The 25,638-nt window shown below is 44.5% G+C and overlaps 1 protein-coding gene across 1 annotated transcript in view; it reads left to right on the forward strand.

The window, feature by feature from the left end:
• The first annotated feature begins 23,487 nt into the window (after positions 1-23,487).
• Positions 23,488-25,638, forward strand: part of LY75 (lymphocyte antigen 75) — a 46,497-nt gene continuing 44,346 nt past the window's right edge. The window contains exon 1 of the mRNA XM_056349203.1: positions 23,488-23,666. Coding sequence (XP_056205178.1) covers positions 23,582-23,666 — 85 coding nt within the window. The 5' untranslated portion in view covers positions 23,488-23,581. The remainder of the gene's footprint in view (positions 23,667-25,638) is intronic.

Consider the following 25,638-nt stretch of genomic DNA (forward strand, 5'->3'; position numbering starts at 1 on the left):
GTTGTGTGGGAGCCCGTTCATTTCTGCCACAAACATTGCAGAGATACACCGAAGTGCTTCCCATGCCCAAGAACTAGGTTCACCAGAGCCTGAGCTGGCAAATGAATGTTGGTGGTTTCCTCTGCTGTGCTAGCCTCTTCGCATGTGTTTACTGAAAGGGAAGCGTTAGATGTTTTCATAGCACCTCCATGCTTGGGGGATGGAAGGGTATCCCCATCAGAGATAGATACATTCAGACCAACATCTGACAAGCATGTCTGCCAGATATTAGGGTTTGGAAAAAATCCATGTGCTTATTTTTGCAGACTGTATTCCAGGAGAAAATTTACCTCCTGATCCCTTTAGCAGCCCTTGGGAAAGTAGTCCCAGGGAAGGAGATGCCTGGTGCAACTGTCACATCCCAACTGGACTGGAGCCTGCAATGGGGACGTATGCATGGCGGAGATGTCCAGCATGACCCGGCAGAGCGAAGGGTTGTGGCACAAGGCTGTAAGTGGGCAACATGATACCTATGCAGCCCTTTCTAGCTGTGCCTCTCCTGGGTGCAGTGCTGCCTTTCTTTGCGTAGGGATACTCCTCTCGTCACAGACACAGTTTGTGGCTGGGTCGCGACAAGGAAGGAGCTATGGGGCCACTTGAAATCTGCGCAGTACACTCCAGAGGGAGTGTAGGGAACAGAAGGTTTCCTCACACTCTGAGAGACTTGACCAGCTTTGGTTCCCAGGGCACCATCGCACAAATTCCTGTTTAATTTAGCCCCCGCTATTTTTTTTCATCATGTTGCCTCTCTCTTAGTGTAGTAACAGGCATCCTCAGTCTCGTGTAATAATAAACCCACTGTAATGAAATCTGTGGCATACCTTTCCTCCAGGGCATTTGTATATAAGCAGAATTTTTTGGTTAAAAGCTAAATTGCACATTCAGCAACTAGGCTCTGAATTGTCAGCTAAAAAAAAAAGAAAAAAGCCTCTTCTTGAGCTATAATAATAAAATATTTCCTTTGGTAATCACTGGAATGTTGGTTTTAAACCCCTGCAGGCCAGTGCTGGTCTCTTACAATCTGATGCAGCCCTCGTGTAAGTAACCATCAGGAGCAAATTGACTGGCGTTAGGTGTTCTGAGGTGACGTGAATTATGGTTGCTCTTGGTGCTTGGAAAACAGTCAGTCTCGGTTAGGCCAGTAGATGGTAGTGGTACACACAGGGCTGAAAAATGAGCTGTGCGAGATCAGAGGGATCTTCTCCGGATCCTTTAGAAGTTTAATTATACAAGCAGCAAAACTCCCAAGTCGCAGGACTGCAAATATCAGTGTCAGTTCTTAGCCATGGCCACAACATTACAAAGCTGTGTTACGATGGCTTTCTGAGTCTCAGTGTTCACTCTCAACAGCTTTCATGGGATGCACTGAAATGCTCAGAATGGGATAATGCAAGTCCTTACGTTGGTCTGTGGGGTTTTCTTTTGTTTGGTGAGTGATGGGAAAATCCACGTGGGTTCCTGAGTACTAAATAAATAAGTAAATGTATCTGCATGGTATGTTTTTGTTCTGATCCCTTTGATGGAAAGGTAATCCACAGAAAATGCTTCAGCCAGGTCTCTTTATTGTAAACGCATTTGTTTTAAAGTTTTATTTCTTGACTATATCAATGCAGGCATTTATTTATTAATTTACATGGCAAAAAGGAAAATGAAGACATAGAAATTAAAATTATTAGACATTTTAGGCATCCATTGCATAAGCAATCATTCCATAGCACTGCTGAAAGCAGATTTAGTTTCTCCTTCTCTCAATTTATTCTGTAAGTTGCTCAGACCGTAAGAGTTGCTGATCCCTTTCTGTTTCCAATATCTTTACGCAGGATGGCCGTGATTTGGATTCTAATCTTAGAAACTTAACCATAAAAAAAAGGACATTGAGAATCATTTTGTACTAAAGCCTCACTTGAAAGTCTTACTTTTTATAATCTTGTTTCCTTATACTGCAGCTTTTCCAGACTTTCCCGATCCTTCTGTGACAAAGCCGCTGCCGTCGCCCAAGGAAGCGTACTAGACCCAGCCTGCCGCCGTGCTCACAACTAACACTGTGGTAATTTATAACCACTAGAGTGATTCTCAACTGCAATCATTTCCAAAAGTGCACCGCTAGATAATAGCAAAGCTGCTTCTACCACCATTGTCTTTATTTCTGATGCTTATTTTTGTTTGTCGGCTCGTTGCTATTGTAACAAATCCTACTCTTTTCTCAACCACAGCTGACAGACTAAATCTTCGCTGCCGTTCTCAGAAGTAAAGGCTTCAAAACATAGTTTTAGTGAGAACAGCAGCTAAACTTGTAGATGCAAGATAAATCTTGACATGCATAGCGGGCTAAAAGCTGTTGTCCTCCACATGCCAGCACAGGAAAAGAGGGAAGGCTTTTTCTCTGAATCACGCACGTAAAGACCCAACTGACAACCCACATCCCACAGGGCGGCCAGTGCGCAGCTGATGGCAGTCGCGGGGTGCTGGAAGGCCACCCCACTGCCTCTGGGTTGACCAGTAGAATGCAATAGCTGGGTCAATGGCTCAGACCATACACTGGAAAAACAAAACTATCCCTGTATCTTTTCAGATTTTTATAGATGGATGTGCATCTTAAGAAATTAAAAGTTTCCATTTATGCTGCACAAAAAACCCTCTGTATTTTTTCTTTTAGTTTTTTAGTGAATACTGAAAATGATCCTATCAAGTACATTCTTCTTTTGAAGCTATTTATTTGGGTCATTTGTTTTAAAGCGTGATCTTAGGCCTCTGAACGCAGCCATAACCTGATTAAATCTGCTTTGCCACTTCTTTGTCCCCTAACCTTTGCGTGTGTTACAGGTGAGAAGCCCCTGGAAAGCCCTTGCTGGAAGCCAAAAGCAGGTTTGCACGGAGCTGGTCAAGGACAGACTCCCTCATCAGCAGTTTTGGGCTGCATGGCTTCACTGACGCTGGATTTGGGACTCCATCCCAAAGCTTGATGCTCCCCAGGTTCATTCAGGTATGCAAGCAGAATCCCTAACGCTGCTTATTGCCAATGAACTGGAATACATAAACATTTAGTACAAAGTAAAAGAACGTTCTAAGAAGTCGTGGAAGGCTTCATTTGTTATGGTCCTAGCACAGGTTACGCATAACTCTGGTTTATCTGTACTGGTTTCTTTTGGAAGTTTCTGCTGCTGCTAGCAGGCTTACCTGTTACGTATGTGAAGTCTGACACCTACCTAAATGCTTACTTGACATAGGCATTATTTTTTCTGGTATTTAATACTGAAGAATATCAGAAGGTTTCTTTCTGAAAAGGTAAGAAGGTAATGTTTGTGCTGCTTCACATCGTGTCCTGCTAGTCCTGTGGGATGAAAATTATGTAGATAGGCAAATTGAATTACTTTAAATATTGTTTCAAAAGCAAATACTGAAGATGGAGTCATACATATAGGACACATTGTGGCTATAAACAAATGGGACACATTGTGGCTATAAAAAATGTAAGGTACCATTCAGTAAAATGTGGAAATGCATCAGAACAGTTCCAGGAGGCTTTCCATTTGGAAAGGACAGATTAATAGAATACCTACAGAAGGAGCAACCACTTTACCCTTTAAAATGCACACATTTGCAGCACAGAGAAACTCCAGCCAGTGAGTCCGATTCATTGGTGCCCAAATTAAATGCCTCTATGCAAACGCATGTAGCATGGGGCGTAAACCAGAGGAGTTAGAGATGTGCACATGCCTGCAGGGCTGTGATCTTACTGGCCTCACTGTGACATGGTGGGATGGCTCCTATGGCTGGAGTGTTGGGATAGAAAGATACAGGCTCTTTAGGAAGAAAAGGCAGAGGAGATGAGGAGGGAGTGTTGCCCTCCGTGTCAGTGACCAGCTGGAGTGCATGGAGCTCCACCTGGGGATGGACGAGAAGCTGACTGAGAGGTTATGGGTCAGGATTGAAGGGAGGGTAGGGACAGGTGACATTATGGTGGGGGTCTGCTATGGGCTGCCCAACTAGGAAGACCGAGCAGATGAGGCCCTCTACAGACCAGTAAGAGCAGCCTCTTGTTCACAAGCCCTGGTCCTCATGGAGGACTTCAGCCACCCTGATATTTGTTGGAGGGACAACACACCAGGGCACAAGCAATCCAGGAGGTTCCTGGAATGCGTTGATGATAACCTCCTTCTCCAAGTGCTAGAGGAGCCAACAAGGAGAGATGCTAGGCTGGATCTTGTTCTCACCCACAAGGAGGGGCTGGTGGGGAATGTGAAGCTCAAGGGCAGCCTTGGCTGTAGTGACCACAAAATGGTGGAGTTCAAGATCCTTAGGGCAGTGATGAGGGCACACAGAAAGATCACTACCATGGGCTTCAGGAGAGCAGACTTTGGCCTCTTCAGGGATCTGCCATGAAGATAAAGGGATAAAGTCCTGAGAAAGAGGGGCCCAAGAAAGCTGGTTAATATTCAAAGATCACCTCCTCCAAGCTCAGGAGTGATGCGTCCCAACAAAGATAAGTCAGGCAAAAATACCAGGAGGCCTACATGGATAAACAAGGAGCTCCTGGGCAACCTCAAACACAAAAAGGATGGCTAGAGAGGGTGGAAACAAGGACAGGTACCCTGGAAGGAATACAGAGAAATTGTCCAAGCAGCAGGTTAAGAAAGCTAAAGCCCTGATAGAATTAAAGGTGGCTGGGGACATCAAGGGCAACAAGCAAAGCTTCTATAAGTATGTCAGTGATAAAAGGAAGACTAGGGGAAATGTGAGCCCTCTCCAGAAGGAAATCAGACACCTGGTTACCCAGGACTTGGAGAAGGCTGAGGCACTCAATGACTTTTTTGCCTCAGTCTTCACCAGCAAGTGCTCCAGCCATACAGCCCAAGTCACAGAAGGCAAAGGCAGGATCTGGGACAATGAAGAGCCACCCACTGTAGGAGAAGGTCAGGTTTGAGATCATCTGAGGAACCTGAAGGTTCACGTGTCTGTGGAGCCTGATGAGACACATCTGTGGGTCCTGAGGGAACCAGTAGATGAAGTGACTGAGTTGCTGCCCATCACATTTGAGAAGTCATGGCAATCCAGTGAAGTTCCCACACACTCAAAAAGGGGAAATGTAACCCCCATTTTTAAAAAGGGAAATAAGGAAGACCAGGGAAACTACAGGCTGGTCAGTCTGTCCTGCACATGGGTTGGGGCAATGCCAAGCACAAGCCACGGGCTGGTGGAGAACGGATTGAAAGCAGCCCTGAGGAGAAAGACTTGAGTCTGTGGATGAGGAGCTCAGCGTGGCCTGGCAATGTGCACTTGCAGACCAGAAAGCCAACCGAATCCTGCGCTGCATCAAAAGAAGCGTGGCCAGCAGGTCTTGTGAGACCCCACCTGGAGTACTGCGTTCAGCTCTGGAGCTTCCAGCATAAGAAGGACACAGACCTGCTGAAGCAAGCCCAGAGGAGGGCCACAAAGGTGATCAGGGGGCTGGAGCACCTCTCCTATGAAGACAGGCTGAGAGAGTTGGGGTTCTTCGGCCTGGAGAAGAAAAGGCTCCAGGGAGACCTTACTGCAGCCTTCCGGGGGACTTTACAAGGCCATGTAGTAATAGGACAAGGGGGAATGGCTTTAAGCTGAATGGCAATAGATTGATATTAGATAATAGGAAAAAATTCTTTACTGTGAGGGTGGCAAGACACTGGAAGAGGTTGCCCAGGGCAGTTGTGGATGCCCCGTCCCTGGAGGTGTTCAAGGCCAGGTTGGATGGAGCTTTGAGCAACCGGGTCTGGTGGAAGATGTCCCTGTCCATGGCAGGGGGGTTGGAATGAGAGGATCTTTAAGGTCCCTTCCAACCCAAACCATTCTATGATTCTATGAAAACAGTTGTAGTATAAATAGCAGAGTGGCTTTTCCCTATGTGCCATACTCGGGAACACAGCTGACCTTAGTTTTATCACTGCAGGGTCCTGGAGTTCCTTGCCCCACTGAACATGGTGCTTCTGGAGTGTATGCACCGTATGGCGGGGTGTCCCAGTGTAGTTAAGTTGTGGAAGAGAAAAGGAAAGCAAATACGGGCTCCCTTCTCCACCTTGTCCTTGACCATCCATCCTCCTCTGACCTTCCAGAATCTAGTCCAGGTTGATGATTTGCATTGTAACTATTGCTATTTACATATAAATTTGCTGCATTCTTGCATGGTTGAAAGAATTTAAAGTGCAAGTTGGGTGAACCGCAGCTACTTTTACAGGTTGCTTGGACACTTGCTCTGATGTAGCAGAAAGAAAACGCTCGTGGAAGGAAAGATAAGGGAAAGCTGATGGCTGGTGAAAGCAAAAGTGTAAAGAGAAGAGGGATCAGTTATTCCTACTAGTTGGGAAGACTACAACAAAGAGTAACTGATTGATACCACAGCAGGAAATATGTGATAGATAACCATGGGAATAATAAGCAGCCAGCATAAGTGGTAGGGTCATGTTCAATGGTAGTGCGCACTGTTAAATTGGATAACTGTGATTTAGAAATAAACAAATCAGTCCACCACAACTGCTGGGGAATAGATTCACAATGCTGCTGGATGGCACTTTCAGCTCAACCTGAGTAAAGTAAGCAAGCTTGACCTGAAAATACTGGTGTTTGTGGGACTGCTGATACATCATCCCACTGCCTTCTAGCCCAGAGCTAGCTTCTAGCCTTCTGACCCACACGCGTGTTCAACAGCCAGAATTTAGCATCTCTGGGGACACAATTTCCATGCAACTGGGATATGGGAAACACCTCTGGTTAAATTTGTGGTCTGCCCCAGAACAGAAAGAGACAGTTCTGAAATGAGAAAAGCTGAATCATCCAGTTCCTCTGCTGCAGCTGCCAGTGGGACACAGGCACCCAACCTGCCCTGGGTACCTAAAATACACATCCAAGGTAAAGGAAGTGAAGGCCCAGATTGTCTACATGAAAAACACAAAAATAAAAAGATACATGCAAAAAAGAAAAACTTGTTTGGTTTTTTTGTTGTGTTTGTTGTGGTTTTTTTTTTAATAAACTCTCTTTGGTTTTGGTTTTGGTTTCCCCCAAGAGAAACCACAGACCCAGCTGATCAGACACCTGATGATCTGTTTACTTGGGTTGTCCTCTGAAGGTGTCTCTGTGATGTACCTTTGAGTGGTTCAGTTGCCCCAGCAGGTGCAGAGCTGGACCTCAGCTGGGGACAGCCTGCTGGGAGAAGCAGCAGCCCTCACTTCTGTGCAGGAGGCGGCAATGTCTCCTCTGCCGTAGCGTTAGTGGAAACAGCAACTTCCTGCACAGCAGCCGCCTGGTTGGAGGCACTGAGATAGGACTGACTTTACAGGGCAGCTTTTGGCAGGCTTACAAATATCTTTTCCTAGCTCCATGTGGGTCTGCTGGAACATATCTGTGGCCAAATCTGGTTCAAGAGCTGCTGGATAGGCTGTAAAGCCCATGTTGCTCAAAGCAAAGCCATAAGCTGTGAGAACAGGCAGGAATGGTTGATCCCAGTTCTACCAGGATCATAAAATCATTAAAATTTTCCTTTTTGAAATTGGACGCATTTAATCCATTTGGATAACAAACACCAGAAAGAAGAAAATTAATTCTGACATGGACATTCCTCAGTGTTTCTGGAAATGGTGTTTAAACAGAGCCGTAACACAGCTAGGAGGTTTTCTGCCTCTGGAGACACAGGAACGGTCACGGGATGCTGAAAAAACCTGGAGCCCCCAGAAAGCCCAGATTGGAGCGTGTTCCCAAATAGAAGGGCACCCAAAACAGATCCAAAACTTAACCTAAGGTGCACAGTGCTATGTCAGTGCCAGTGTTTATTATTCTTATGACTGCATTTTAAAGCAATTGTTCTTTTGATCCACACTAACTGCTGGTCAGGGAAAGAAAAATAAAGCTTACATAGAAAATAATGAAATTTTCTGGCTAGAGGCCAAAACTTCACAAGAGAATACTGAAGCCTAGTATGTTTTGTTTGATGTCTTTGTTTCTGATAGATGTTGACCGAATTCAGCGGGATGACGGCACTTTGAACAAAACCAGCTGGGGAAGTCCATTTGCTAGTTATTAACCCTTTAGGGAACAGACTGAGTTGGAAATATGCATATGAAATTCTGGAAAAATATGAAAAATAATGTAGATCTCTTTGGAAAAGAAATACATACACGGTTGATTTTATTTTTAGCAGAAAAGGAGAAGACAATTGTGAATATATGACTAAATTTCTCAAGATGAATAACAAATCAGTCTTAGACTTGTTTTCTCCCTGTAGTAAGATTCAGCAGTCCTGAGGCTGAAATATGTCTAACATTAAGGGATGACTTTAGGAAATGAAGAGAAGTTATGTCTTTATTGTGATATAAATCATAGAGGAGGAAAAAAAGACTGCTGTCAGCCTCTTGATCACTCTGCAATAAGGAAAGGGGGGATGTTGAAAGCTGTAAAGAGGAGAGGAGCATCAAACTGCATACTGTGCCTTAGAAAATGATATTCAAAAGCTACTGTGATAAATATTCAGACACTTAATGTGAAAATATAAATAGCAAAAGGGGGAGAAAAAAAGCATAGTGGTCTTTGGACAGTAGGCTCTGCTATGACATATTTATATCTCACTCTACCTGGATGCTCTAAACATTCCTCTATAACCTGGCCAGAGAGGTGGATATACAGTATGTGCAGGGTTTTTTTCCCCTGCTTCAGGTGTTTTAGGTATAGAAGAATGGAAGTCTTAAAATATGGGCACTACATCAAATTCCAGTGCGGTTCAGTGTTTAACTTGTGGCCAGTCTTAGCTATAACTATAGCATGAAATGGAAACAGATAAAAGAGATTAAAGGAAAACAATATCCTGGTACAAAAAAAGCAACCCAAAGATGGGAGAAGGAAAGAAATTTAGGAACAACTTTCACCATTTACTTAATATTGGAGCTCTTTTCTTGCTTGATACATTGGTTGCAGCACAGAGACATCTGCTGTTAGCAAGTAAGTGCCAAAATAGATGTAGCAGAATGCATTATTGTTTAAAACAAACAGATCATGTGGGATGCTGAACTGATTTTTGTTTTCTTCCCCATAATTCAGTGTGTAGTAATTTTAGATTCAGATCGTTAGAGAAAAATCTTATTATTGTTAAAGCTGAATTGTTTAACAATTAATTTGATATCAGAGATGTGCATATCTGACTTTTTAATGCTGTAGGTGGTATTACAAGCTTAGCTAAAGTCCTATCCAGTAGGCCATACAGTAGCTGGTGAAGTACCTTCTGAACTTGTCCATTCTCTGATTAATTGCAACTATCTTTATTTGCTTTCATATAACGTGTGTGTGTGTGTGTGTGTGTGTGTGTGTGTGTGAGACCATGAATAAGAGTCTTAGTATGTTACCATACACTTTGAGTTTAGGGGGGAAATCCACACATTTGCAGAGAAATTAATGCAAAAGGGACCCAACCCTGACTCCTGCTGGTGAAGTGCCATTTTTATGAGATGCCTTAGATTGTGGGTCCTGCTGCTTTCATCCTCCCATCGTAAGAAAACAAGCTTCTAACCAAGCAAATAAATCCAACAGATGGAATATTCAAGATGTGTAGGCATGCATTGCTGTTTCTTTGCTTAGGCAGTTACAATACTAATAACAAAGTAGCCAAATGAAATCAGAGCAATAGTCAGTCACTGAATCTGTGGATCAGCCAGTCTTTATTTCTCTATTTCAGAGAAAAACTGGGCAAAGGAGAAGCTGTGTGTTTTACTTGCGCTGTTTGGTGGCAGGCATAGGATTTGCCTGATGCTGGGAGCTGGGGAGGTCCAGTCTCTGTTTCTTGGCGTTACTACTATCACTGTGTCATCTTGGCTGACCCACCTGTTTTTCACTTTGAGTATTCCACACATAAAATGTGGGGCGGGGAGGGGGGAATACTCTCTGGCAGTCTAGGGAAAATGATTGCCAAATACCATGCAAGTTGCCAAAACACCACCTTGTTACCAAGGGGAAACCCCCTTGCAAGAACAGTGTGAAGTACCTCATTCCATCACTGTTTCCAGAATGCTTCTGAGGCCAGACAGATAGATGTTTTGCCAGAAAATTGTTGGTAAAAATTAATTTCCAAAGTTCTTTTTTCCAACTAAACTTGGAGTAACTTTTGTTCTCAGTTCAGGCTAATAGCAGTAACAGGAAGAACTACGATGTAATGAAATGGATAAACCAGGTCTATTTTCAGTTATGTATTGGGTTAAAAATGTGAGATTACCATCCAAATTTGTTTCATTACAGTGTTATTATGGTGTTATACTACAGAATTAGCAATCTTTCAAAGTCCATGGTATTGTTTATAAAAATAAACTAATTGAAGGCAACTTCTGCCTAAAGTGATCTCTAGCACTATGTTTGTGTTTGCTCATGCTTTCTTTTTACGTCCAACGTTTGTGTTTAAACATGTTTTGTTAGATGAATAAAATATACTCAGATTTGGAGTCTCCACTAACTTTTGCTTTTAAAGTCAAGACTCTTGGCTTCCCTTTTGCTTATTCCTACTTTGCTGTGTCAGTCATGTCTCTCTGGCAGGGCCCATGGCTATAAAAGTGTGTGGGAGTAAAGGTTAAAGATAAATGCTAGGTTTAACAAATATGGTTATTGTTGCCATAAGGATTCATTTCTGAAGTTAGTGGTTGGATCATTCTATTTTTAAAGTAGGATTACAATTGCATTCTGCATCTGTGCCCAAGTTAAAGTTAAAATCAAGATACTTTTAGCACTTTGTCTTTCTGAAGACTTCACGTTGTGTAGTCAAGGGCTAGATTCATAAGGGGGATATAATCTAACCATTGGACTTTATACCAATAAGTAAACATTCAACAGGTCGCAATGAGAACATGAGTGAGACTGTGCTCCAGTAGTGACAGCACTCATTTGTCAGGAAAGGGAATAGGGAGACTTAAATTCCACTTGGTGCTCTAATAAATATTTCAATGCTTTGAATAAAATTAATAAAGCTCCAAAAGGAGACCCTGAGAACTTGCTTTAGCCCAGTAGTTACTGAATTAATCTGGATCAATGTGGGTCCAGATTCCTCTTAGAAAATGGGACTGCATTTGAGTCTTTCGTAGCAAAGAAACAGCCTGAACTGCCTATATATTTGTTAAAAATGGGATGACAGCATCTTCTCTTTCTCTGTCTGGGAACTTTCCTAGTGGACAAGTCCATTGGCAAAGTTCAGAGAAAAGTGAGGAGCTAAATAGCTCTCCGCACTGTCAAGACTTCTGCAAGTGTATCAGCAGCAAAAGGAAGACTAGAGGAAATGTGGGCCTGCTGCTGCATGGGGTGGTGGTAACAAAGGACACGGAAAAGGCAGAGGTGATCAATGCCTTCTTCACCTCTGTCTTTACTAGTAAGATTTGCTTTCAGGAATTGAGACCAATGAGCAATGGAGACTTAGCCTAAGTAGAGAAGATCAAAATGTTTAAACAAATTGGACGCAAACAAGTCCATGGGTCCTAACAGGCTGCATCCACAAGTGCTGACGGAGTTGGCAGATGTCATTGCAAGGCCAATCTCAAGTACCTTTGAAAGGTCACAGTGATCAGAAAAGGACTGGAAGTTCAACACAAATGTCATGCCTAGCTTCAAGAAGAAAAGGAGGAAGGATGTGGAGAACTACAGGTCAGTCAGCTTTACCATGATATCCAGGAAGGTGATGGAGCAAATCATTCTGGAAACCATATCCAAATATATTAAGGACATGAAGATGATTGGGAGTCATCAGTATGGATTTATGAAGGGAAAATCATGCCTGACCAACCTGATAGCTGCCTATGATGAAATTACTGGCTTGGTGGACAAGGAAAGAACAGAGAATGTTAATCATCTTAACTTTGGCAAGTCTTTCATCGCTGGCTGTCATAGTATACGCCCTAACAAACTGCTAACTAGACAAGTGGACAGTGACACAGATTGAAAATCAGCTGAAACACCAGGCTCAAAGGATTATAACCAGTGGCACAAAGTCCAGCTGGAGGCCAGTACCTAAAGGTGTACTCTTGGGGGCCAGTACTGGGGCCAGTAATGTTTAACATCCTCATTAATGATCCTGGATAATGGAACAGAGTGCACCCTCAGCAAGTTTGCAGAGAGCTGAAGACTGGGAGGAGTAGCTGGTACACCAGATGGTTGTGCTGCCATTTAGAGGGATCTCAACAAGCTGGAGACATCAGCCAAGAGGACTCTCATGGAGTTTAACAAAGGGAAATAGGAAATCTGTACCTGCTGAGTAATGTCCCTATACATGACTAGGTCTGGGGACCAACCAGCTCGGAAGTGGCTTTACAGAAAAGGACATGGGAGTCCTGGTGAACACCAGCTTGAACATGAGCCAGCAATGTGCTCATGCAGCAAAGGCGGCCAGCAGTATCCTGGACTGCATCAGGAGGAGCATTGCCAGCTGGTCAAGGCAGATGATCATTTCACCCTACTCAGCGCTGCTGAGACCCACCTGGAGTGCTGGATCCAGTTCTGGAGTTCCCAGTTCAGAAAAGAGAGGGATTTACTGGAGCGAATCCAGTGAAGAGCCACAAATATCATCAAGGCACTGGAGCATTTGTCATGAGGAGTGGCTGACAGCTGGAGGAAAGAAGGCTCGGGGAGATTTTATCAATGTCTCTACCTGAAGTTGGGGAGAATAAAGAAGACGTAAACAGACTCTCCTCAGTGGCATTCAGTGAAGGGACAAGAGGCCATAGGCACAAATGGACATACAAGGAAGTTTTTAAAGAGAAGAAAAACGATTTTTACTGTGGTGGTGGTCAAACACTCAAGCAGATTGCCCAGAGAGGTTGTGGAATCTCCATCCATGGAGATACTCAAAATGCAGCTGAGCACAGCCCTGGGCAGCCTGCTTCAGCCGAGCCTGCTCTAAGCAGGAGGATGCACTAGATGATCTCTAGAGATCCTGTGCTTCTTTGACTCATTTACTTGAGTATTCCAGGGCCATGGTTGTAAAGAGATTTTTTAAGTTTCCAAAGTTTGTGCATGCCCCTAAATATGGGCCGCAGGTTCCTACTGGGGCATTTAAATGCTGCCTGTGATAGATCCAGCCCCAAGGTTATTCTGCATGGCCAGACTGTTTCAGCACTTTGAAATACAAACCTTAAGAAACTTACGGATTTCACAGAGTGAAGTGCTGCTGTTTAATAGAATATATGTAACAATTAATGTTACTATTACTGTGGGTATATTATTTCCCCCAAAAAAGAAAAAGAAATGTAGATGTGCTCCTTAAAGAAACAGGGCTATTTAATTAAGCATGGATTAAATAGATCATTTACTAGAACTCTACACGCAGTTGCATCTTCTTCACCACTATAACCTTTGGTTCATTCTCCATTTTATTTTTAGAATTTTATGATTTATTTAGGTATATTGAGAATAAAGACTATACAAATAAAGTAATAACTGTACAATTTAGTTATTTTAGTGATTATATAGCATTACTATCTTTTCCCTTCTGGTTTTTGGTGGGGGTTTTTTTGAGGGTTTGGGGGTTTGTTTGGTGTGTTTTGGGGTTTTTTGCATTTAAAAATGTAACTAGAGGTACTTATGCAGTGTTACAAAGCAAGTCCTCCATAAGCACAGGCTTACTCCTTGACAGCCTCAGCAAAGGAAAGAGAGTGGGCTCAAAATCAAAGCCAGGAACAGGTTCATCTTGGACACGACTGATGATCTCTACAATGGGAGTACATTATGCACAGAGGTGATCTCTGAAGTGACCAAAATCCTGAAGGCTTTATAGCTTAAAATCTACTCTGAAGTTTTTTTCTAGAAGCTTATTAATGCTTAGTGCATGTGCAGAGCACTGCAGATCTGAGTCATAAGGGATCTATGCTGTTCTGTGCTATCTTCATCTTCCACGTTCTCCCTCACATATTCTGTCAAGCACATGAAACCAGCTCACCAGCAGTACTTGTGCAGTGATGAAAAGCTGATAGCAATACTCTCATAGTCTCTCCCTGATTTACCCATGGCATCAAGCACGGAGAGAAGTTCTATAACTCATTTGTATGCACTGTCCACCCACAAACTTTATCTCAAATTTTGCTGTGTTGAGTCACAGACAGGTAGTTCTTGTTCAAGTCTCATCTTCATGTAAGCTCTGGGTAATAACAAAAGTTTTTTCAGTCTCACTCTCAGGAATATGAAGAGCAAGGTACAAATAATTCCTTTACAACAAAGCCCCCTCAAATCAATAGAAAAATGTGAACAGCAAGTTCCAGTTAGGAGTGCCTGCTGATTTGTTCACCCAGTAGGAGCTTTCATCCAGATCAAGAAATTACCAGTGGACCATATCAGCCAGATCGCTACTGTATGTGCGTGCTTACTGACCTCATCAAAAAACTGTCTAGAAGCCTAGAAGGTAAATACTGTATTAAGAGAAGATGTGCTGGCACATAAATAGATTATATTTATCCAGGTGCACACTAATTCTCTCTTTTCTTGCAGTTTCTACTGCTTTGCCTGGCACTGATGTTAGGCTTGCCAGTCTTCCGTATTGAGCATCCTGTCCCCTCACTTCACTCCTGGAATCTTTTTTTAGAGATTTTTTAGAGATTGGTGTCACATTGACACGCTACAGTTTCTGGGCACAGAGAAAGCTTGAAGAGAAAGGTAGGTCCATTAGAAGATCTGCTATTTCTTATCTGCACTCACTTAGAAAGCTTGGGTGCCTGGGGTTTTGTTGCTCTGCATGCTTTTGGTTACAGCCTTTCACAGAACACTTGCAGGCAAAGTCTCTGCTGACTCCCTCAGAAAGAAGGGTTCAGATACGGGGATCATCTGCTTATTCCAGCAAATACATGCAAATATATCATTCAGCTTCTCTGGAAATGTTTTGATCTCTCCTCTTTTTTACTCTGCAGTTGTCATTTGATCTGTCAGACTCCAGTAGCCTTCTTGGTCTTGATGTGGAAAGGAAAGACTTAACATTAGCTTGGATTCCTTTTGCTAGCTGCTGCTCACACTTTTTTATTGTTCTTTCACTGTGCTTTCCTTTAACATGTCGGTTTACAATCCTTTCTGTGATTTTCATTTGGAGATGACTTCATCATTGTTTCTAATAATCTACCCTGTGGTGAGATTAGCTGTGCCTACTTCCTTTTACCAGTTCTCAACACTTTAGTAGATGGCATACACTGATGCTGCACTGTGGATCCTTCAGGAAACTCAGTTCCACCTTTAAGAATTTACTGTTTAAGAAATGAATGTTCCTAGCTGCTTTTTTTTCCTCTTCACAAACTTTCTCAATTCTTATGTCTCTGGCCCTTTTGAAACTGGGTGCAACTGCTGGGAATGCTTGGCCTTTGTCAAGCCTGTGGGAATTTTGAATATAAACACAGGAACAGCAACCGTGAGCTGAAGATGTATGACAAGATCTTGCACATTAATGAGGACTAAATGAAAGGCTGCATCTCTTCCGTGGCTTCCCTGTCCAACGGCTCTGTGAAGCAGTATTGACAGAGTCGAATGTAGTCTGTGTTATATTCCAATGCTGCAGTGTCCAGATAACATGGGGGTTACCTGAAGTACAGTTTCAGTTGTTTCCAGCCCTCTTTGCCCATCTGATCTCTCTCAGCATACCCTCTCTGTCTTTCTGGATAGGCAGGCAGTGTGCAGACTCAGTACCACACACACTCAAAGCTGGCATTTCGATCCATGTGGATTCAGTGTCATCTGCTGGGTCCCCACATTGTTCATTTGATTTCATTATAAGATCTCACTACCCCATTACAAGATTTCACTACCCCATCACCAGCAGAGGTGACTCCTATCTTTTCTGTATATTTTATGTTCTGATACTGCAATGTCTAGCATGTCATTGTCTTCACTCCATTAATTCACTGGATTTTTAGCAATTCTGTAAAAGTATATGTTGTCGCAGCGTTTGTTTCCTCCTTCATCTCCCCTTTGAAGGGCACTGTTTTCCATTCCTTATTTCTGCTCTCTGGCCTCTTCTGCTCTCAAAAAGGTACAATTCCTAAACCTTTGCTGATGGCATACTGAACTGTGCATTCCCCACACCTGCTGCTTTTCAGTTCATAGCTTAATCAATCACAACCTTTAAATGCCAGCAGTTTAGTCCCCAGTGAGTCCAACCTTTCCACACAAGCTCTTCTTATCTCAGAAGTGCTCCCAAGTCCTGATCAATCTGAAATTTTGCTCTTTATACCGTCCTCTCAGCTGCATGATGAAAGTTTGCCCCTTTCTGGTCACATATAAGGCCATGGGGGCATTTTGGAGAGTGCTGTTGGGGAGGGTCTTATCTTCTTCTGTTCAACAAGCTGAATTTTGACTCCAGAACATCATGTGAGACTCAAAACCACAGGCTCTTCCTCAGCACGTTTAGGGAACTGTTCTGCTTTGCATGTCTAAAGAAGAAAAAAAAAAAAAAAAAAGCTTTTTCATTTAAATTTAAAAGTTCTTCCACATGTATTAATTTTTATTTGCTTAAAAACATTTCCCAAATTATAACTGATGTTCTTTTAAACCATTCTTCCAAACTATGTTTTTTGCAACAAATGTCATGTGGTACAAAATATCAATTCAGTTGCCAGCTCCTACAATCATAATTTGAGTAATAATCCTACACTGGCACAGTGACAACAGAAAACAGCTTTTGAGGAGATTGAGCATATTAACACTGCCAGTAGAGCTATTGCACTGAGGCACAATTTCCATTAAAATTGCACATTACAGGTGTGAGAGACCCTTTTTTAAAGTGCAACAGAAGAGTATCATTTACCACTTACTTTATGATTTTAAGCAGTTCTCTGAATATTGAAGTACAGCTTGTATTATTTTTTCCTGTTGTTTTTCCAGGAGCACATAGAGATCCCAGCTGGAGTCAAAGCCAAACCAACACCCAGAGAAAGACATTCCCTGTTATCAATAGACACAGACGCAGAGTGGATCTGTTCACACTCCTGTCTTTGTTTTATTTCTCAAACCTGTTTCTAGTGTTTCAGTAGGCCTTTCTAATCTGAGTTTGTATATGCAGCAGGACAGAGCTGGAGGCAGCCCTACAGAAGTTGGCACTGTCACGTTTGAGCAAAAAAAGGAGGTTGGTATTAGAATAAGCGTTTGTAACTCTATTATTTCTGGAAGTTACCTACCATGTTTCTCTGCAGTGGGAGAAACAGAGCAGTCTCTAAAATGCTGTAATAACATCTAAAATGCTGTAATAACATTCCTAATAAACAACATTTATTAGGAATGATAACACTTTGAGAAAGTCAAATGTAAGGATCCATAACAATAATAGACCCTTCAAATACAACAAAAAATTCAAACCCTTGGAACTCATGCCAAAGATTCATATAGAGATTGTTAAAGAGATGTAAGAAATACACAGAATTTCAGCTGAGTGAGTGTATGATTTCATCTTAGGTTTACTGTGCAATATGACAGTTTCATAATGTGCTAAAAGTTTAGGCTGCTGCCACTGAAAGAGGAAATGTAAAGCAATGACAGAGAAAAGCCATTTCCCTTTGTGTTACCTTTTTGCTAAAAGCAGAATATTCTTTACTGTTTAAAAATAATTAAGTCCTCAACACCCAGTTAAAAAAGCAAGCCAGCAAATAAAGAAAGTGTCCATGAAGAAAAGACCATCCAGGTGGAATTAATGCAAAACCAAGTCAAAGTTATTGCTTAAAGACCTCTCTGGATACGATCCCTCTGTATCCAAATCAGTTGCTGGATGTTTGCCACCTCCTCTTTGAATTTTAGTGATATTTTTCATAGCCATGTACGAGATTAACTCAATCAAACCAAACTTGTATATATGTCCAAAAAGAACCATTTGACTTTTAGCCATGCTTACGGTAAAAGTTGCAGTTGTCTAGTTTTTTTTTTCCATTAGACCATCTTTAAACATGTTCAGGGCTGATATTTTGAACAGTTAGCAGGCCCTTTACTCAAACCAGAGCCATGTTCTAACATCAAACAGCAGCACAGTCTAGGCAGGACTGAAAGCTTTGTCTGCTGCCTGCTCTGTGGGCACCACAGCTTTCTCAGAGAAAGTCGTCTACCTCAGGAAATAACTCTGCTCCTGCAGTTCTTGTAAGCCCTCATTTGTTTGGTTGTTTGGTGTTTTTGTTTGTTTGTTTGGTAGGTTTCGTTTTGTTTCAGTTTGGGGTTTTTTTCTGTAAGGGCCTGGGTATTGCAAGCACCAATGTTGCAAGGTCAAGAAAGAAATAAACAACTAGTGTTCCCTGTTCAGATGTCACAGTTTCAAAGTCACTTCTGGGGGATCGAAGAGCAGAAATTGCCATCTCCAGAGCTTCTTCCCACTCTTGGGAGATGCTGGAGATTGCAAATCCTTTTCCAGCATTCCCTTTGTGCTCACTGGCATGTGGATGCTCTCAACCTAGCCAGAAAAACTGGATTACAATGTGTCAATTGTAAAAGAGGAAGAAAGGTTGCTCATGCAAAGTCTCTATTTCATGTGGTGAGCAAGGAGAGATAGGGTGGAGATTTATGGGTAGACAGGTGTTGACACTTTCTCCAGGGAATGCTACTGTTCTAAACATGTGGGCATAAAATAAATTATCTATTGACGAGCAAGAAAGAGTCCTGCTAAAAATACAAGGCTCTTAGTCATGATGTTGGCACTTTGAAAGGTTTTTTTGACTGGAAAGGCAAAGTAAGCTGCTTGGAAGCAAGAGAAAAGGCTGCTGTGCATTACTGTCAGCTCTGTGGTTGGGTCCCTCCTGTATCTGAAATTCTGTATTTGGTTATCTCTGTAGGCATGGTTGAAGTTTGCTCTGGTATTAGTGCTGCTTTGCAATGAGCCGTAGGTATTCATGGGGATGTGATAATATTTGTGATTTGCAATTAAGAAATTGTTCGCCAAATATGCTGTCAGTAACGCTGCTGTGCAGCTCACATTAAATGCAGAAGCCTTATTGATAAAGCTAGGCTAAATCCTTTTAAAAAGGGTAATAATTTTTATCAGCTTTGGTGCAAACCTACATTTTCAATTAACAGAAAACTGTATTAGAGTTCCATAGGTTATCATATGACATACACTGATTTTGATTTTTTCCTGCCCTGTTCTTTCCAAACTACTGTTTGGTTTCTTTGATTTTGTTTGCAGAGTGATTACACCCTTTACAGCCAAGAGGAGGCCAAGAGTCTTCCCAAGGGAGAGGATCTGCAAATTCAGCAGAATAGAGGTTGTTTGAGATATTGCCTATGAAAGCTAGCTCCATTAAGAAGAGGTGTGTGGAACTTTTCACCTTTCTGGGGACAAGAAAGATGCTGTACCATGGGGCAGAGTGGAACGAGACAGAGCAGATCATCGTAAATGTCATCATGCAGCACATACAGGACAACCAGGTGATCATGCCCAGCCACCATGGGTTTGTGAAAGGCAGGTCCTGCTTCACTAACCTGATCTCCTTCTGGAGGGTGACAAGGTGACCCTCTTAGTAGATGAGGGAAAGGCTGTGGATGTTGTCTACTTGGACTTTTGTAAAGCCTTTGACACCGTTTCCCACAGTATTCTGCTGGAGAAATTGGCTGCTCATGGCTTCCACGGGCATATGCTTCTCTGGGAAAAAAACTGGCTGGATGGCTGAGCCCAAAGGGTTGTGGTGAATGAAGTTAAATCCAGTCAGCAGCTGGTCACGAGTGGTGTTCCCCAGGGCTCAGTACTGGGGCCAGTTCTGGGTCAAGTGCACCCTCACTGTTCACAGATGACACCAAGTTGGGCAGCAGTGTTGATCTGCTGGAGGGCAGGAAGGCTCTGCAGAGGGATAGGGACAGGCTGGGTCAATGGGACAAGGCCAATTGCATGAGGTTCAACAAGGCTCAGTGCCAGGTCCTGTGCTTGGGTCGCAACGACCCCATGCAAAGCTACAGGCTGGGGCAAGAGTGGCTGGAAAGCTGCCTGGTGGAAAAGGACCTGAGGGTGTTGGTCAACAGCCAGCTGACTAGAAGCTGGCCATGTGCCCAGGTGGCCAAGAAGGCCAACAGCATCCTGGCTTGTATCAGAAGCAGTGTGGCCAGCAGGACAAGGGAAGTGATTGTCGCCCTGTACTCAGCACTGGTGAGGCTGCACCTTGAATGCTGTGTTCAGTTTTGGGCCCCTCACAACAAGAAAGACATTGAGGTGCTGGAGTGGGTCCAGGGAAGGGCAACAAAGTTGGTGAAGGGTCCAGAGCACAATATGAGGAGCAGCTGAGGAAACTGGGGTTGTTTAGCCTGGAGAAAAGGAGGCTCAGGGGAGACCTTGTTGCCCTCTACAATGACCTGAAAGTAAGGTGGGTGTAGGTCTCTTCTCTCAAGTAACAAGTGATAGGATGGGAGAAAATGGCCTCAAGTTGTGCCAGGGGAGGTTTAGATTGGATATTAGAAAAAATTCTTCACCAAAAAGATTGTCAAACATTGGAACAGGCTGCCCAGGGAGGTGGTGGAATCACCATCCCCAGAGGTCCTAAAAGACTTAGGGACATAGCTTAGTGGTGGACTTGGCAGTGCTGGGTTAATAGTTGGAGTTGATGATCTTAAAAACCTAAATGATTCCATGATTCCATGGCTTCCCAAGCTCTATTCCCCAAGTGCATGTAGCAGTGTTATGCAGAACTAATACCAGAAACAGATAGCAGTTGTAAAATTGTTGATGTGCACCAGCTCTTTAGGGAAATAGAAGCATGTTGACTACTCAGACAAGGAGCTGGCAGCCTAGAAAGTTACTGGTGGCAACTGGTAGTGTTGTAATGGACATGGGGGCTGGCTTTTCTGGGTAGGTTGTGTGGATTTCTAGTTGAGATTTTGGGATATGAGATTATCAAAGAATATCTTCCAGTGTCCAGATCCTACTAATTCCTGTAGCACTGGTTTGTGCGTCAGTGTGTCCTGCATAGATGAGTGTTGCCATGGTGGGTTTTGCCCTGCACGGGCTGCCAGGAAGACTGACAGTGCTTTGCCTTAGTGGGGGACTGCACAGCACCAGAGTGCACAAGATCTGGTTAGCTGCAGAGATACTGTGCAAGCCCACTGAAGGATTAACAACCACAGTCTGCATATTCACTTTTCATTGATTATTCCCACAGACCACAAAACATTGTAGCACAACCTATTTTATCTTAGTAGAAGGCGAAGGAAAGAAACAACAAACCAAACAGTAAGCATTTCTGTTCAGGCTTTTTAAAAAATGCTCGATATGAAAAACAGTAAAACTACTGTTTACACATGATTTTCAATAATTCTCAATTTTTTAAACTTCTGTCACCAAAACATGGACTTCTGGTTTTGTGTGTAGAGCACTTTAGCCAAACAGTTGTATGGGTGTGAGTCTGTGTACTCTTATCTGTCTGCTTGCTTGGCTGAGGGCAGAGGGCAGGGATGTGTTTTAGTGGGCTCACCAGGGCTATACATTGCGTATCTCCTCCTACATTAATGTATGACAGAGTTTAAGTATAGGGCACACAAAACTGAAAAGAACAGGCACCAGTGAAAACAGCAATCCTTCCTTCCTTGGACATCCTTTAATTTTTGAGTCAGGATCAGGGTGTGATCCTGTGTTATCCAGCCTAGTATTTTATAAACAGTTAAACGAAACAGGACCTCAAATTGGAAGCGCACATTGGAGATTGTATGTTATATACATTAAGATACCTTAACAGAACATCCCCTCTGTTAATATACTTATTTGCTGATACATACTCAGTAGACAGTGTACTGTTGATTTCAGAGTTGCTGGTGTATGTTCAGTAAGTATGCATCACATGCTGTTAGTTTCAAAGTTAAGCTCTTCACTACTCTCCATACCAAAACCGGGACAGTTATTACGTTGATAATAGCAAGCATTTGGAAAGGTTCAAGGGGGTGCAGGGTTCACACACCTACTGCTTCTTGTTAGTGTGTTTTATTTAAAAAGAAACACTGTCCCACCTCATATTTAATTTTAGTTTCAACAGCTTCCTTTTGTATCAGGCTCACCAGCAGGGAATTTCTGCCTCCTGCTCTCTGCATGGAGACTTTAAAGCTTAATAATAACCATTTTGGTAGCACGGCTTCGATTTTGCTGCAGCTGCAGACCCCTCTCTGCCTGACCCTGATTTCTGATTTTTCAAACAGCTCCTACCCTGGCAACCAGGTATTGCTCTGCGGTTTCCAGTAGGAGAGAACATTTGCTCGCTGGCAGACGCCTGGTTTTGTTCACTGTCTTTCTGCCCGGTTCCCAGTCTGGCACACCCACAGCTCCTGAGTTCCCCGGGTGTCCAGATTCCTACGCAATGGGCACGCTTGAAATGCATAAAACAGATTGCACATTGCACTTCCCAACTTTATGAAAATCTAGTATTTCCTTCCCTTCAAGTCTAATCAAAATAGATTTTCCTAGCCAAAAAGAATTTTTTTTTTTGTGACTTGGCAGGTGCTTTCTTGCACAGCTAGGGTTCGAGCTATACAGCCTTTCCAGGTCAGCGCCGCATCACCCAACCCGCAGCTATAAACAGCCACAGTTTTATTTCACATAGTTTCTGTCAGTTTCCCTTCTTTTTCTGTCAGTTTCCCTTCTCTCCCTTTTCCTCCTGCAGGCCAACCGGTTCTCCGCATCCTTGTGTTTTTATTTTTGGTTTCTGGAACTTCCTGTAGCATCACAGCTTTCCCAGCAGCGGTCACCCCGGCTGCTCCCAGCGTCACCCCCTCCTCCCCGTTCCCTGGCAGAAGCGGGTCAGGCAGTTGCAATCCGGGCTGCAGCTACCGGGAAACTCCTGGGAACGGTGGCCGGGCTGCCCGGCCCGCACCTGGTCCCGCCTTCAATCCCCGAAGGTCCGGGGGGCGCCGGCAGCGACAGCAGCCGCCTGGGCCGCCCCAGGCAGGGTCCCGCAGGGTCGGGCAGGGCCGGGTGGTGGCGGCCGCCCCCCGCAGAGCCGCGGCGGTGGCGGCCCCGGGGGGTGCGGGCGGCCGGGGAACGCGCGGAAACGTATTGTTTGATCGGCTTTCAGGTGTTGCACATCAGCGTCTGCGGCTATTTATTAATTTTGGTTTGCATTCTCTTTGCTTTTTGCCTTTTCTTCACTTCTGTGAGCTTCTGAAGGCTTTTGATTTCTTGTTCCAAATTTATGTGCCATGCAATACTCAGCTCTGCTTTTGGGGGTTTTTCTTCGGGTTTCCTCGGGTTTTCATCATTTTTTCCTTCTTTTTTTCCGTCACTTTTCCTCTTTTTTTTTTTCCTCCTCTCGTCGCTTTCCCTTCGCTTGCCCCAGGTTTACTCTCACTTTTCCACTTGCGACTCCCCTGCCGCTCGGCGCGCCCGGCTCCCGCAGCCGTACCCGCTCCGCCGGGGCCGGCCCTTCCTCGCCACCGCCCCTCACACGCGGCCACCGCCCCGGCCCGGCCCCGCCCCGCGCCTGCCCGCAAACCCGCGGCCGCCCTGCTCCTGGCAACAGGTGACGCTGCGCGGGGCGGGCCAATCGGGCGGCGGCTCGCGGCCCGGCCAGCCGGCGGCGGGCGCGACGCTCCGGCAGAGCGAGCCCGGCAGCGCGCCCGCTCCGCGCAGCCTACGCGCCGCGGGAGGATGGGGCGGGCGGCGCGGCTCTGCCCGGCCGCCTGCGGCCTCGCCTGGCTCCTCGTGTGCTGCGCGGCCCGCCGGGGCGCCGCCGGTAAGCCGGGCGCTCGCCTTGCGAGGGGGGAGGCGCTGCGCGGGTGCGCTGCGGCGACGGGGGCGCGGACGGCTCTTCTGCGCCCCGCGGGAGGCTGAGGCGGGGGCGCGGCGCGGGACGGGCCTCCCGCCCCGGCGAGTCCCGGTGCCTGCGGGCGCTGCGCTGGGTGGCAAAGTCCAGCTGCGCGGCAACGACGTGGGAAACTTCGCGGGAGGAGCGGAACAGGGAGGAAAAACCCCCAGAGCTGCCGCGCGGGGCGCCGCGGAACCAGCCGCTGCCCCGCCGCCCCCGGGTGCCACGTTCCCGGTGCCGGGCAGGGCCGCGGAGCGGTGCGCTGCGCGGCGGCGGGCGGGCGGCGGGACCTCGGCCTTCTGCAGCCGGAGGGGAAGGACCCCCGGCTCGGGCAGGGCCCCCGCGGGGCGTCGGGCCGAGGTTCTCTTTCGCGGGTTGGTGCGCGGGGCGAGGGGAAGGAGCCTGCCCCGTTCCCGGAAAGCAGGTGGGAAGGTTCCCCGTGCAGACCAGAGCTGCTGGCTCGGTGCGCGCTGCGGGGGGCCAGGCTGAGTTCTGTGTGAACTGGTTGCGCGTCGCATATTGTTCTATCTTTGACAGTGACGGGCTGGGGTTTGTAGCTGATGTCAAGTAAAAGTTCATGGCCAGAGTGTGGAACTGCCGGAGCCGAGCACCGGTATTAATGAATTGCGAGAGATGTGGTGAGACAGCAGCAGCAGTTTTTCCGGGGAAATTTTAGAAAGTGTTTTTCTTCCTGATGTCAGTATGAGAGTTGTGTGGGAAGAAGTGAAAGAAGAAGGAGGAAAGGGAAGAACTGAGCAGAGGGTGAGAGCATGTTACAAGAAGTTGAAAAAGAAGAAAGTCTGGAGGGGGAGAATAAAGAGCAAAAAGCAGGTATAGTGATGAGAAAGCACAGGGTAGAAAGATGCCACAAAAGCGGGTTTGGTTGTTAGAATGTCTTTCTTAGTTAATAGGATGAAAGAGGCTGTTGGTTTGAAGTGTGCTATTTAGAAAAAGTCACTCCAGTAGGTGGCTGACTTAGAGATTCTTCTTTACAGTTCGACCAGCTCAATACTATTTAGATACTATTTGGCACTTACACAGTGGAAAATTCACGAGTATCCTGGGAAGCAGTGGTACAATCCACTGCATAACGTCGCTGAATATTTTCCTTGCCATTCAGCCAAACCTATTATTAAGTCATATTAAAAAAACGCAGTAGGAATGTGATTGACAATGCATTACTATTAAATACAAAACACTACTCAGCAGATTCCTTATTTAAACAGCAGAGTGATAGCCTTGTGGGTCTGGGATAGCCAAGGTCCATTTCACCCTGGTTAGTGTAAGTTTTATACTGTGGGGCCATCTTTATTTTGGCACAGAAGTAGTTCTAGGGGACTTTTTTTCTCAGTTAGCTTAAACCTACTGCCACTTGTCAGAAGTGCTCTTATGCTGGCAGAGGCGTCAGCTTGTATCGGTAGGGCAATCTATATCTTTTTCAAATTGTGTGCTAAGCTTTGTCAATTTTTTTTCTTTTTAATGACAAGCTACATTACAGCTGAAAATGAAACTAAGCTGCTTCTGTCATTTTAAAAATGATATTCCTAATCTGTGTGGTATCTTTGGTGGGATATTCATTCTAAATTTCTCTCCCAAAAGAAGTGCCAGTTATTTTAGTAATACTGCAGTTTGTACCCACAAACTGGTTTACATATGAACTTATCATGCTGTGCATCATATATGATACATAGTTTAAAAAAATGCATGCTAAGTAAAAGTTATTATTAGTTGTATTTTATGGTACCTGTTGTGTAACTGCATTTGCAGGTAGGCATGAAGATACGTTTCTTTACCCAGTAAGCTTGCAAATTAATTAGGGGTAGATTCAATCAGTGTGTGATAAAATTAAAGGAAGAATTCTCACCGATAAGATTAGACTTAGAAAACAGCCTCATTTTAT

The sequence above is a fragment of the Falco biarmicus genome, chromosome 8 (assembly GCF_023638135.1).
Source record: "Falco biarmicus isolate bFalBia1 chromosome 8, bFalBia1.pri, whole genome shotgun sequence".
Lineage (NCBI taxonomy): Eukaryota > Metazoa > Chordata > Aves > Falconiformes > Falconidae > Falco > Falco biarmicus.